The sequence below is a fragment of the Copadichromis virginalis genome, linkage group LG5, assembly GCF_057382275.1.
Source record: "Copadichromis virginalis isolate Kocher_CV1m ecotype Utaka linkage group LG5, C_Virginalis_male_GT1.1, whole genome shotgun sequence".
Lineage (NCBI taxonomy): Eukaryota > Metazoa > Chordata > Actinopteri > Cichliformes > Cichlidae > Copadichromis > Copadichromis virginalis.
The window spans coordinates 8,396,330-8,411,814 of record NC_140622.1 but is presented as its reverse complement, the minus strand read 5'-3'; the positions used below and the strand labels follow the sequence as shown (position 1 = coordinate 8,411,814).

At 42.1% G+C, this 15,485-nt stretch overlaps 1 protein-coding gene across 3 annotated transcripts in view; it reads left to right on the top strand.

The window, feature by feature from the left end:
- Nucleotides 1-15,485, top strand: part of phactr3b (phosphatase and actin regulator 3b) — a 60,179-nt gene that overhangs the window by 31,668 nt on the left and 13,026 nt on the right. For all 3 annotated transcript variants that reach the window (XM_085455725.1, XM_085455726.1, XM_085455727.1), the window contains exons 7-8: nt 2,129-2,319; nt 3,982-4,135. In XM_085455725.1, the coding sequence (XP_085311851.1) occupies nt 2,129-2,319; nt 3,982-4,135 (345 nt within the window). The remainder of the gene's footprint in view (nt 1-2,128; nt 2,320-3,981; nt 4,136-15,485) is intronic.

The following is a 15,485-nucleotide window of genomic DNA, read 5'->3' as shown; positions in this document are numbered from 1 at the left end:
AGATTTAAAGAAGCAGCCTTCTGTTTGAGTTTGCCTCCCGTTAATGCTGACCCAGACAGTGTGTGCACGTGGACAAAGATGCTAATCTTCAAGTGCTAAAAATGAATGAAATGAGGATAAAATATGAACTTTTTTTGTATTCTAGTGCAGAAACCAACAAAATGTGAACAAGTGTTTAAAAAAAATGAATGAATGGACTAGAGATGGCACGATACCACTTTTTTATGTCCGATACTGATACCGATATCATAAATTTGGATATCTGCCGATACCGATATGAATCCGATATAGTGTTTTTTTTAATCAACAAAACTGTTTTTTAAATATCTTGCTGCATTTTGTATAAGTTCATACTCAAGTTTAAAACAACAACTACACTAAAGCTATTCTGTTATACCTGTATGCAAAAAAAAATATTTCATAGTTCAGCAATACTGATCAATCTAATAAACTTAAACCTGCACCATCCTCCCTATTCTGGTATTTTAAAGAGTACTTGGCGTAAATATTAAGCAACCTAACTAATAGGGTTCCAACTCCCAGCAACAAAAATAAATAAATAAAAAATAGGGAACCACCCCTCACGCTCCACCTCATGATGCTTAATTGACGTAATCAACCTTAATTTGATGCAGTGTGAAAAAAAAAATGCACAGAAATCAATTATTTTTCAAGAAATATTAAATAGATTCAACATCTTTCTTCAACAAAATTGCAGACTGCACAGATGGTACCTTCCCAAAGGAAAAAGCACTATAGCTTACTAGGGTATATATATTAGACTTAATAGTTACTATATACAGTAATTGACTTCTATTCATTTTGCATCAAATTAAAACTTTGGCTGTCAGATAATTATTTATTAAAAGCTAGACATTTTAAATGAGAATAAGAAAGAAAAGTATGTCTTTGTGCCCCCTTTTCCCTGTTAATGCCCTATCGGCCCCCCTGGCTAAACTTTGCTAGATCCGCCCCTGCACAGTTACCAGCGTCAGCTACGTAGAAAAAGATCCTGGTGTAGAAAGTAATATTAAATACATTCTAACAACAGCTGATCAAGCTTAAACGTGCTGCTGTTGTTCAGCCGCTGGTTTCCTCTTTCTGGTGCAAAGTGGGCCAAAAGCAAACTAGAGACACGGACTCGCGACAGAAAAGCCGATCAGCTGATCATTAAGCAGTTTCATGATCGAAGTAGCAGCAGGAGAGGCAGTCGTTTGTTAAGCTTAACGTGGGAATGCTTTACAAACATTCAGAGATGGACTTACACACTTGCTTTACTTCTCTCGGGGATAACTTTGTCGGAGATGAAATGCCGGGTTTCTAGCGAAGCTCCACATGCTATCCAGACCACCGACAGGTCCCGCATGCCACAGCCGCTCTATCACGTGATGCATACTGCTCCGACGTGCTAACGTTCTGAGGTGAGTTACGGCGTGTTGCAAGTTTTGTGAGGTGCTTTCGTGATATTTAATGGATCGGATTACATTTTTTATTTTTCTCCGATATCCGATCCAGTAATTTAGGTCAGTATCGGACCGATACCGATACGTAATATCGGATCGGTCCATCTCTAGAATGGACGATTGATTGTGTTTAGTTTTCTCTAGATTTGCTTTGATGTTGGAGCTTGAACAAGGACGTGCAAGTAAATGCTTCACAGACCTATAGTATTATTGGTATTTTGAGTGTTGTTGTTGTTTTTTTTTTTAGATCTGTAAACCTGTTAGTGAAGCAGAAAACAACAGAGAGGGATTCCCGGTGTATTCAAAGCTTTTCATCTCTTATTTTGCCTTTGGAACCCAAACTGAAGCTTTATGCAGTTTAACGACTGTTTAGTGCTCTGTTTTATAGTTTACAGTCAGCTCATGAAGATAAATCAGTCTGTTGTTCCAGTGTCTTGGTCACAGGATTGTTACATTGTGATGCTTTAGTTGTGCGATTTCTGCCTGGGCTGCAGACACAACCTGAACTCTTTAATCACTTCAGTGACTGCTGCTCGACCACGTTCGGTGGTAAACTAACATTTCAGCTGCTCTCTGAAAGATGAGCCGTGCAGCATCTCAGTCGCTCAAACACAACAATCCACCACAGCTGTAACTGACAGACATTTCGTGACATGTGACCTCAGTTTTCAGATGAAGGAGGCGCGCTCGTCTCCGAAACGCCGTCCGGAGGGCCGCCTGTCTCGCACGTCCAGCACAGAGAAGGACCCGGCCGGAGAGTCCGAGAGCAAGAAGGAGTCTGACGAGAACAAGGAGAACTGGCGTCTGGATGAATACTTGAGCGACCAGGACAGCTGGAACGAGTCTGTGATCTCCGGTATGTGTGCCGACAGCCGACTTGTGGTATGATGTTTGCTTTACTGTTATCGCCCACGTTCTGTACAGAGCCCAAATCTGGGCACCCTGACAGTGGATAATGAAGCTGCATAATCTGTGGTGATGTTTGTTTATACTCGCAGCCTGACGGGGAGATTTACATGGATGATGAATGGCATACTTGCTGGTGTTAAGTTTCAGAGCCTGTCAACATCTGCTCTGGTGGCCTAATTCTTAGCTGTTCATTTGGGTCAGTGGTGCTCGGACTCCTGCCGTTAGCATGTCTGCGATTCTGGGGGAAAAAATGTTAAAAGGGTGAACTGTGGAGCTCACTGGAGACTTAAATAGCACTGCCACAAAGGTTTACTCTTACCCAGAAAGGGTTAGTCGCAGAGATCGTGATGCTAATGTGTGGTGAAGGAGATGCTAACAGGATGAAAGCAGGAAAAAAAACAATGAATCAAAGGGAGTCACAGCTCAGATTTAAGAATGGTAGCAGTGCATCTTTGCACAAATCAGATATTTTTGGATACTATGAATGCCTTTAATGGCCTCTTTTGTCAAGCAGAAACATGTGGTGTTAAAACTTAGAGCCCAAAAATGGCAGTTCTTTCAGTGGACGAGCGAGGCTCGGTAATAATTTGAATATTTTTGATGCCTAAAGTTGGGTTTAGTTGACACTCCTCCGCATCAAAAAGAGCCAGTTGAGGCCCAGGATGCCTTCTGGGCATCTTGGCTGGCTTGGGAACATCTTGGTGTCCCCTCAGAAGTGTTGGAGGAGGTGGTCAGGGGAGAGGGGAGGTCCGCTGCCCTTGCGACCTGGAATGGCAGAAAATATGCGGATGCTGGGATGGGCATTTGCTTTTACCAATGATTCCAGACACAAACTCTGCCTCATGAATGTTTGTGTCAGGAAGGGCATCCACCACAAAATCTGTGCCAAATCAAACATGTGGATCCATCTGCTGTGGTGACCTCAGCCAAGTTCTAACATTAGTCTAAGTAATTGGCAGGTATCCGTGTTTGTGCACAGCAGGCATGTCACAGTTGATACTTTCATCTTTTATATGCAGTCTGTGTTCTTTTAAATTGAACATAAACTCAAAATATTTAAAACATGAAAGGTTTGATGGAGACGAGCACTCAGTCAAGGTGTGACATCTGATCTGCTCAGTCCGATCAGTTTTCCTGGTAAAGACAAAAATACCAGCTAATTTCCCAGGAAACAACTACAGCACTGGGCATCTGTGAAGGGAGGGAATTTTATGGAAATACTTCAACATGCTTCAGTCTGCAAGAGACGTGCAAGCCTGGGTGAAGATTTTCTGTATTTTTTTAATCAAGCCAACTCAGCAAACATGAAATCAAAGCTTCACACTGGCTTAAAAAAACCCGTTAATACCCCGGAGCAGACCCGAACTTAATCCCGAGTTTGTGGAAGGTGTTTTATGTAAGAGAACGAGGGTTCAGACCTGTCCACTCAGACTCGGGCTCTAATCAAATGTGTAGCTGTTGCGAGGAATGTGTGAAAGTTCACAGGCTAATTCTTAGATGATTAGAATCAGTTTAGCAGGTTAAGCTGGAAAACTATGTGCAGCAGCTAGAAAGCCACTGTACAGCCACTGTACAGCCACTGACGTTAACTTGTGTTCGACGACGACAGGGACCCTCCCACGCAGAATGAAGAAGGAGCTGCTGGCTGTGAAGCTTCGGAACAGGCCCAGCAAGCAGGAGCTGGAGGACCGCAACATCTTCCCCGTCCGCAGCGATCAGGAGCGGCAAGAAATCCGCCAACAGATAGAGATGAAGCTGGCCAAGTGAGTCGCTGTGTGTGGAGCCAGACCAGCATCCCACCCCTGTCTGACCCCCACCCCCTCATCGTGCTCTGTCTCATGTATGTCCGTTTCATCTCTCATCATCGCTGTTGACTGCACTTTGCCTGCTTGTCTATTTCCCATATGTAAATAATAATTATAATGATTATAATAATATGAATGATAGATGTCCTTGAATGCAACACAGAGGCTTTTAATGCACATTCAGTTTGTGCCCTCAAACTGAGATGTGTAAATCTCTGCACAGTGTAACAAGTACAGCAGAACATTGTTTTTACACACAACACTTTAATCACATCCGATGCGGTAAATGAGACAGAAACCATTTACAGACAAGCAGATGCACTTCCTATGACTGTGCACAGAAAGTTCACCAAGAGGGCAGATGGCCGTCAATGAAAGGAGGGAATGGAGCTAAAAGATTTATTTATACCTGCTCCAAGACAAAAAGCAAACATCAACTTGGTTTTTGCAAATATTTCATTGAATGCAATATTTCCATTTATCAGAGTTGAAGTATAACAACATTAATGTTACATTGCTGTTATCACATAATTACTAGAATCCTGCTAATATATGCTCGATTGTTTGAAACAGAAACGTGTATAAAAGAAGCATCAGGCTGAGGTGGCTGTTGTCAGGCAGATCCTGCTAGAAGTTCTCTGCTCACAAATACTGTAACTACCTGTGTCAAAACTGAGCCTTTTCTATATGGAGCTTAATGAAAAGTTCCAGACATCCCAGGAATGTTAATTTTGTGGGTTACAGTTCAGCTCCTTGTGAAACTTTCCAGGAAAGGTCGTTTTCCCTCTTATTTCTGAAATACACCGGGTATCTCTGACGTAGCTTCACTCTGTCCTTTACACGTTTTCCCATCACAGCCAGAGAATTTTAAAAGCAGGACATATAATCCAGAAGGAGACTTTTATTCTGAAAATCATCCCATGTGTGTTTATCAGAGCATGTCAGTGAAACGTTCACTGAGATTCGCTGCTGCCGGTGAGAACAGTTGGTGACAGTGAGCCTAGATTGTGTTTAAAAGATGGATTTAGCCACTGTGATGTCACCCTTTATATATTTATTTATTCATTCATTCAAATTTCATTCAAATGTAGCCCTTTGGCTGGTGCCATGTTGTTTTTTTCTGGCCCAGAAATAACCGTATTTGTGCAAGAGGTTGGAGTGCTGAGTTATCAGCTTGATTAGCATTTTTCAACCCCAGTATTTGCTGCTGGAACCAGGCAGTGACCGAACACACTACAAGTCAACCTAACGCTTTTATTTTCAGGTGTCTACAGCAGGGGTCTAATCTAATCTAGTACTAAACTTTCACGTCATGTTTTAGTGATTACCAGTTTTCTTGAATATTTTTTTTTATTATGCAAAATATAAAACATCTCTCCCCTTTAAACACCCCTAAGAAGCCATCATCGTCATATAAGCGCCATCACTCTTAATAAACCTAAAAATTAAAAATAGGCCATGATACTTGATTGAACATGACGTCGAATGTGTTTGTTGCCACTTGTCTCCTAAAACAATGAATCTGAGCTAAATGGCAGTGGGATCTAGAATTTTATGAGTCCTTTCCCAAAATTCCTGCACCTCCCTACATGTGCCTTCTCCTCATTTTATACATCTGTGATGATCTTGGATCACTTTGACATAGATCACGTCAAGTGTACCAGCCATCCACATCATACAGATACAGTCGCCTAAAGAAATGGTGTAATGCCTCCATAACCATGCTCACAACAGCTACGTTCACACTGCAGGTCTTAATGCTCAATCCCGATTTTTTTTTTTGATCAAATACGATTTTTTTTTTTGTCTGCTCGTTCACTCTACAAATAAAATGTGACAGCAAACGCGCTCTAGTGTGAACCCTCAAAGCGGCCAGCATGCGCAAAAGAAGACGTCACACACAACGCGCTCTGTTTAGACCCAGAGCAAACAGTATTGTTTGACTGATGGGCCTTAATATAAAGACTTGTTTCGGACTTTACGTTTCCCAATTTTGCTTTAAGTTATAAAGTTATTTTGTTCTTTACATATGGCCTAATAATGATCCTTATTGCTGTTTTAGAGGAGCGGTGCTTCAAAGGATAGTTGCAGATTTCTGTCAGAATCTGCAGATTATACAGTACAAATAAAATGTTCACATTCCTCCAACGTTGTCTTCCCAACAGTTTCACTGGATGGCCAACAAGTGTTCACGATGTCTTCTCCGGCGCTGATAATTGGTGTCTGTCTTGTGTCAGTGACGTAAAAGACGGAGACAGCAGTCGCTTTCTAAAACATCAGATATGTATCGGATTCAGTACCACATACGAAAGTGACCCAGATCGGATTTGAAAATATGGGATTTGTGCTGTTCACACTGTCAAACCATGATCAGATATGGGTCGCAGAGGGTCAAAAAAGTTGGATTTGATGCGCTTTCGCCTGCAGTGTGAACGTAGCCTAAGTTGCTCTGTTGCGTGTAGTTCCATGTAAATAGTGCAGTCGAGTCCTACCTTTATAAAGCTCATTCATTTTTGTTGTAATGCACACCTGTGTGAATTTTACACAGTGGAAATGTATTATGTATTATGCAGGTTTGAAAAAAGAAGGAGACACCTTTCAATGAGTGTATATGTGAGCAGGCAGAATGAATGCTAGGTTATTTGAGAGTTTCTGTGCTAACGTGGGTTTTGGTTCTTATAGCGCTTTTCTAATGAGTATTGAGCACCAAGTGATTTTTGCTACAAGCCTCATTCACCCAGTTATAGACCCGCATTCATACAAGCAGTTTTTTCCTATACCTAAGCAAACACTAACTGGTGGATGCATCGGGGTTCAGATTATAGTGACTATAAAATTAGATTTTCTTTTGTGTGTGTGAATAACACAGCGACAGGGTGTTCTGGTATGCTTCTGCAGCGTCAGAATTGAGAAGGAAAGTTCATATTTCTCCGAGTCCCCAAAATAAATGAGTTCTTTGGAACACTTTCATACCACGGTGAGATCAAGTGTGGGCGTTGGACAGTAACACAGGCTCTCTCCACAGTGAGCGACTCCGACTTTGAGGACTCACACAGAGTCGATGCTGATTTTAGAGCTGTTTGCACTTTTCTCTCAGAGGACTATTAACACATTGAGTTGTTTTTCATACCTTTGTTGATACGGGCAGCTGTGATAATAGCCTGTTAGCAAAGTGTTCACACCTCACTTGTGCTTCCGAGGCTGCTAAGTGCTGTAATTCGACGTTGACCCGCTTTCAGCGAGCTGAAATAGAAGCTATTGTTCTCAGAGAGTGACAAACAAGTGCAAGTTTCTAATTAGCTTCTCCAAATGCATCGCTACGGCTCTCAGCTCTGAAGACTGAATTACAGTAAACGTGTTTTCTCAGCTGAACAGCTTCAAATCATGTTGCAGTGCAGAATGCTGTGACATTTTCTTCAGTGATAGCTTATTATATGTGCATATGAAAGCCTCTAAATAATGCAATAGTTAATAAAGCACCTGCGTTATACTGTAATGCTGTTTGCTTTTGTTGAACAGGCTCCTTTAAGAGCAGTCTACTGCTGTAATCAGTCAGTTTGTAGTAACCGTGGGTCGGACCACTGCGTGTGATGTGCAATATGCATTGTGATGATGATGATGATGATGAAGATGATGATGCAGAGGATCCTGCCGCTTTACAGGTCCTCTCAGCTCTATGGAGAGTTTTAGCTTCTTTGAGCTTTTTGTTTTGATTTTATTCATATTTCTCAGCAGAACAAAGAAACTGCTGAAAGGAGGCTTTAATTGTACTTCAGATAAATGCCTCTGCTGTTCTGTGTTTGCTGTGTTTCATAACGAAGTTGTTGTATGTTCCTCTATGAGATGATCGGGAATCTTTGTGGTTGCAGTTTCGCTTGATTTGTAATGCTACAATCCAACAAATTTCTCTTAAAAGCACTTGTTTACTTTACTGAATGTAACACTGTGCTGTTATAGACTGACTATAAGGGCTGCTCAGTTCCCATGCCACATTCTTGGCTTTCTATGAGAAAGACTAAGACTAAATCACTGGAGGTTCATCTGTGGAGGATATGAGAGACACTGTGGTGATTCTCACTGTGGAGTCTGCCCGTGAACCAAACCACAGACAATAAATGGGAAGTTAAGCGGCGGATACCAATGTGACTCTAGTGTGTCTAAAGTGTTGTTGGAACTATTTTTTACCAGAGTCAGGTGGTTTCCGTCATTGGGTCTTTCATGTTCACACAGACGTTTTTTTTTTAATCTTAGGTTAGATAAGATCACCATTGATTAAAATGTTGAATAAGCAATAAAATGTTGTTTGTCATACATGAGGGGCATTTCAAGTCTTATACAATAAAGATGCTTTCTAAATATGAATACTTCATACTTTAAACCAGTGTTTCCCAACTGGTGTGCCGCGGCCCACAGGTGTGCCGTGAGAAATGATCAGTTATCTGGTTCCACCTGATTAGTACTCGAGCGATCGGCTGGAGTAACGCGCAGAACAATTACATACCTGCTCTAATTGATTGGGTTGCAAACTGCCAGTTTAACAGAAGTCCTGGAGAAAATTCGGACCCAGATGAAGGCCCTAGCATGAGTAGTGGTCAGAAGAAAGCAAAAGAGGTATAACTGGGGACAAACGAGCCTGGTGTGCGGGAACATGCCGTGTGACTTTTCTAATGTGAAATATGTGCAGTGGCTCTAAAAGGTTGAGAAACACGGGTGTAAAGTATGATCTGGATGTGTTGCATTATATCCTATTGTATAATAATATGTGTTTAGGGGCTTAAAGGTGGTCTGTTGGATTGACGTCTGGTGACTGTGGAGGGTATTTGAGTACAGAGAACTCGCTGTCGTGTCAGGAGATGGCTGCACTGTGGTGCTAAAGGGATGGATGGCAACAATACTGTGTGAGCGTAATGTGGAGAAGATTTCCTCTACGCCATTACGCCATCACCAACCATGAACCATTGATACAGGAAAGGTTGGATCCATCCTGCCATGTTGTTTGTGCCAAGTTCTGACCCTGCCGTCTGAATGTTTCTCTAGAAATGGTCATTAGACTAACAGTCAAGAGGCTTTGGCAACTGAAACGTCACATGGAGTCAGTGAACTCCCTTGATGTCCTGGATGTAATTTCCTTCCGTATCCAAACACATCACAGGTCAGAGCAGTTAATGAGAGAGATGAAGAGTCTGAGCTGAGAGAGAGGTGCTTTCCATTCCCGTCTCCCCACACTGAGACGGGAAACAAGGCGCTGAGTGTTTGATGAAGCCTAATTAATTTACAGCTAAGCCTTTTGCTCCCCGCTTTGTAACTTTGTAACTGTGAGAGATGAGTAAAGCAGGGAGACATTCAGACAGGCTACATAATGCTTCTCATGAGCTCCTTTGAACCAGGCATCATGCTTTTTAATGTGCCTTTTTCCTGCGCTTTCACCAGAGGCATTTCACAGCTGCGTGCTAGTCTGGATAGGCACCGTTCCTATGCCTGCATGCAGTATACGCGAAATTATCACAAATCCAAACTAGTTCCAAGCACGCCTCCTTCCATGTGCACAGACACATTTCAGCAAGTAACTGCAAAATAGAAAAAAAAAAGGCTTCGTGGGTTTTTTCCCTAAACTTACTTATCTTTATTCTGCAGGGGGCAGTGCAGTGAGACCCAGCTTGACCCCAAGCAACACTTATATAAAGTCAACTCCTGATCACTCTTGCATAATGAAAACAGAAAGCGATCAATTGTGTGTCATAAGTGCACAGTGTAACAGTGGGGCTCTGGGTATGAACAGTGTGTGCACTGTGTTAGGTAAGGACAGAGGTCAGCTGCTCTGTTGTGAGCCAAGGTTCCTGCTGATAAAACCCAGTTCACTGTGTGCTACATTACTGCAGCGATTAGTTTTGTGACTGCAGCTCTATACAGTATATAAGCCTCCACATACACCAAAGGTACTAATTATGTTTCTGAAACAAGCAGCAACCTGTGGCCAAGTTCAGTTCATCCAAAAGTGAGTCGGTTCCATAGACTGTCCTGTTAAAATGCTTCTCTTTATCGTAGGAATAATTTCTCCTTATAGGTACATTTTATTGTAACTAACCTGTTGTACTTGTATTAGGACTTAAGTTACACACGACTGCGGAGTGGGGAAATTTATGCCGGAGTGGTGTCTGAAACCCCAAACTGTGACCCACATCTGAACCCTCGAAGTGTAACTACACCTCAGTCGACGCCGCACGCGTCTGCTGTGATTCGCCTGTTCAGCGCCCTCGATACTTTTTCACCACCTTTTTTAAATTTATCAGTATAACAATCATCCTCTCAGCATAAGGAATAATAATCGATAAAATGTCAATATGAGCACCTTGAGGCAACTGTTGTTGTGATTTGTGATGTAAATAAAGTTGAATTGAATTGAAAGGAATCACAAATGTAACAGTCGGAATAGATGTGAGGGAATGTACGAAAGACCGGGGAAAAACCTCCCAGCATTTTATTAATTTCTGTCATGGCTGGCATAGCTATAAACACTCAGAGCGGCCACATACTAATTAACACATAATTAACCGGCAGTGCCTTAAATGACATCAGCCACTTTTTTATTAATCCTTTATTTATCCAGGTAAAAAATCTCATTGAGATTAAAAATCTCATTTCCAAGAGAGACCTGGCACTTGTGTAGGTTACATCAGCAGGATCTACAAAGCTTCCCTGCAGAAGTCCAAGTCAGGCCTTAATAGAAGCATACCCAAGATAGCTGAAACCCTCATCTAGCTCAGCTAGTTCTGGCTGAGCAAAACTAACAAGTTGATGACCATGAAAATAAAATTGCACCTTTAATTTGCAATGTGCAAAAACCAGTGGGTGACGTCACAATTGGCTACATCAATCTTTTATATGCAGTTTATGATTCAAATGAGACATTGAGCCAAAAGCAGGCATAGTAAAGTACATCGTGTCATTTTAAACAAAGAGCCAGCTGGGTGTAAAGCCTTCTTTTTCAGATGTGCAAAAGTTATCTGCGGGTAAAAATCTGCAGTTGAATTATACTGACATGAAGATCAGAGAGCTGGCTGTGACCTCAAAACAGATCATCCATGAAAAAAAGAGTCAAAGCGCAGGAAGTGCACGCATCGAGAAGAAAGGGGAAGCCACTGGTGTACTTGAAAAATAAATAGAGCACAAGACGATGACAGAAAAATCCTTTGAGCTGTGAAGACGGACACCAAAACGGCGACTTCGCTGCCAGTCTGTAGAGCTGTTGTGGTATGTGTCACAGTTCACAGGTTTTAGAAGACTTAAGCAGCAAAATTTCAGAAAATATCCAAAGATGTACAGCTCGAGGTCGAGCAGAGAGAGTCCAACTCACAAAGTGGAATTTGCCGAATATTAGAGGAAAGCTTTATGTGGGTGCCGCCATCCAGACTCCATAAAATTTACATGTTATTTTGCTGCTTTTGGGACTAGCTGAGCCTAACGGCAGCATTCAGAGACGTACTCATGTGTTGTGTCTGCTTATGTACTGAGGATTTCTCTGATCTCAGTGGCTGACCTCTGATTTACAGACAGACAGACAGTGATTTAACACATACCAATGCAACCTCAGCTTTTATCAGTGACAAACCTGGAAGGTCTTACACAACTGCAGTAACAAACAGCCAATAAAGGCAGCTGCTTTATGGTAAAAAGAGAAGCACTTTCCCCAAAGGTGATACTGCTTGCTTAAGCAGTGTCATACTCATGGTCGAGTGCGCTCTGCTTGCCCGTCTGCCTGCAGAGAGCTCTGTTGGCCGATGGAGGCAGTGTAGAAAGTGTTCCAGCCAGTCTGTGGGCCACGCTCAGTTGTGCTGTTGTTCTGTCATCCAGCCTCACAGGAGAGCGAAGTTATAACATTCAACTAGCTAAAGTGAGACTTGGGTGTTAAAAACAGTGGAAGCACTGTCTGCACCCTGGCTGAAATGTCCCTTTATGTATTGATTGAGGTAATCTTCAATTCCAGATGGACTGTAACAAGTGTCCCATCCAAGCCATTAAGTGCCTGCAGTTTTGCTGTGTTTGCAGGCTTTCTCACAGGTGCTGCCTCGCTCAGCTCTGACCCAGACTGGCTGGTCAACAAGACTCATCTACATGAACTGAGTCAGGGCTGCGGGCAGCTGAGGCGTGCCATTGTTTAGATTAACAGAACCGTATGTTTGTCTGCGAGCGTCTCCGTCCCGCTGACCACGGGCTTCTGGCACAGGACGTGATGAGTCTCTCCCTCCCAACAGCGGTAAACAAACGCTGATTCGGCCTCTCCCGTGCCTGCTCTTGAAACACCCATCCTGCACCGGTGATTTTGTCCGCGATGAGTGAATCACACTTAATGTGTCGCATTGAGTGAGTCGTGCTGAATCAAACAGAGCTGTGTTTGTGGAGGTGGCTGAGCACTGCGTGTCCTGGTTAAAGCTGTGAAGGGCCTTGGGAGGCACAGCTGTTTGTGCAACATCAGGAACAGAACAGCCTTCGTTAGGGACAGAGAACAATCAGTTGTTCTCACCTTGAGTCATCTGCAGAGCAGCAGCACACATGACAGACAGCTGCACGTTGCCCTGAGCTGATCCAGTCAACATTTTAAAGTGGCTTTGTCCCGAATTTAAATGTGATTTTTAGATATTTTTTTCAAATTGTTTTTATAAAGTAGGTTTTGCTTGTGTAAAAAGGGACGTATCCAAGAAGTCAACACTGCATTTTCAGAAATGCAATACAGTACGGATGTAAGGAGTAAGGAGGTGCTGCAGAACTGCACTACACATTTTGACAGGTTTGAGAAGCAAACATTATTCAGCAATGCATAGATGAAGCCGAGGTGATAGCAATGTGCTAAGCTGTTTGCAGAGAGAATTTAATGGTTTCATCAGTATTTACAACAGAGACAGAAGTTTGAATTATCTGCAATCCTGCAGTTTTGGCATGTTTGTGGTCTAAATACTAGAGGCTCAGCCAGGACGGCAATATAGCCTTAAAACTACGTCACGATATTTCATGGAAACTTGTGATAACAGTATTTCACACGATATTAAAAATAAATCTGGAACATTTTATCATGACTGCAGTGTGCAAGCAGCAGCATTTAATAGTGCTAACAGTGAAAAATGAAACAACATAAAAGATCTTTTGATTCAACTTTTCAGTCAGCTGCATGTGACAGACTACCTGATGAACGTGACTCTTTAGAAACAAGGTTCCAGCAGCATCGTTGTAGTGTAATAGCAGGGACACAGCATTGTATCCAGTGACACTGCAAAGGTAGGACATTAGTAAAAAAAGTAGCCTAGTTAGTGTTTTCCCTGGAAATAGTTTTATTGTAACCACAGTAAAGTAACCATGAAATTCTTTTTACCTGGAACGTTGAGTCTTGGATCGAACTTTCTAACCAGTCGATTGCAGCCCTGCTTTTCTGCGGTTACGTATAGGCCACACACTATATGTCCTGATATATGACGTGAAAATGGCGAGTGCTCCAGCGAGGTTCTGTTGAGTAATTTGATTACATTTGGATCACAAATCAGTACCTCCTTATTCCTTCACAGCCTGGTTGTTCTCAACAGTTTGCTCTTTGAGGCCTGACCTCTTGTACTTAAACCACCTTCACACTGTTGAAGTTTTTCCCTTTTTAGATCCTAATGCTTCAGTCACATGAGGGACAACAGCGATTGAAGACTGTGAAGTTTTGCAACAGTGTGCAGTTAACTTGCAGTCATGTTCCCTCGGTTGCTTCAGAGATGTTGATCAGTAGATTCAGATCAGATTCAGAGTCCAGACAAAACATCTTCAATTTAAACCTCGTAAATTCAGAAATTCCTCCTCAAATAGTGACGGAGTTTAACTGCAAAATGACTTAGGCACTCGCCAGCTTTGCTTTAATATAGGAATATATCCAGAATGCGGTCAGTTAGCAACCAGCTGAGTTGAGACCCCAGCTGCAAACAGTTGCAGACCAGTTGCACTTATTGGCGCAGACAGACTCAGATTGACTGCGATTTGTTGGCAGGCTGTGTTTACAAATGAAACTGCAAGTATTTGCAAACCTTCACCACTCTGTCTGACAGTGACTGCCTTCAGATTGTAATTGTTTGGAGACGGGTTCCTTCTCGCCACATGAACTGTGCAATCTGTTTGTGATCAAAAGTGGTCACCCAGAAGTTGGAGTTGAAGGCAGCTACTTGCTGTCAGTTATTAAATGCAATCACCAGGCAACCATTGAGGTTTTTTGCTTTCTTTTTTCATAGCTGTTCTATTTTTACTCTGGTGTGATAGAACCATAAATTGCCATTGGAGGCAGACACACTGCTCTAAGACTTGTTTGGGTTTGTGTTGTTGTTGTTGTTGTTGTGTGTGCTAGGAAATGTAAATGCATGATGTAGCTATAGCATTCATATCATGACACTTTGTTTATCACTTAAAGATTTCCACCCTAGTGAAGAAATTCAGAGCACTTTGGCAAAACCAGACTAATTCCTCATGCCAGATTCTTTAGGAAACACTGTTCACACTGTTATTGGGAAATATTCAGGTTGGATTAATGTGTCTAGATATCAGAAACCTATCTGTAGCCATTGCTGTGTTAACAATATACTTTTCATACTTTTAGCATTTGTCCACACACTGCTGTTCTCTGTGTCGCCCTCCTTAGGTTTTACTTGCAGCACTTTGGATTCTCCTGCTCTGATTGTGACGCCATTGCTGAATTTTTCTTGGCAACCGATGCAAAAGATGCACAAATCTGATTTGAGTAGCACGAGCATCAGGGCTGAAATGCAGTTTAATCTAACTGGAGTCACATTAAACCACCTCAAAATGTTTTTGTTTTTATAACTAAAAATTTTATAGCTGCTTTGTAAATATATACATTGGCAAATGTTGTAAGATTAAACAAATAGCAGGCTGCAGAACTTATGTCAGTAATCTAGCTTGGTGTTTGAATGTTTCCTACCAACATGCAAGTCATTACTGATATATTGTTTTCATACCAGCTTTGTAAACAGGCAGAGTGTAAAGCAGATCCAAGCAGTAGAAGTGGTGCAACTTTGAGTCACCTATCTGTGGGAGAAAACGGATAGACCCGGGGATTCCCGAAATAGTTCCTCCCACTTCACAGCTCTGTTCCTTTACACATATGCTTTTTGGAGGAATGCATTAACTACATTATGGCGGTTTCAATCCAGTTAAGAAACTCTGCATTGCTGTTAAGCATCGTAGGAGGCTCATTAAGTCACGAAACAGTGTCAGACTGACAACCCTGAATCAGGATTGTTGTCTTTAAAGACAGTCAGCACAGAATGTG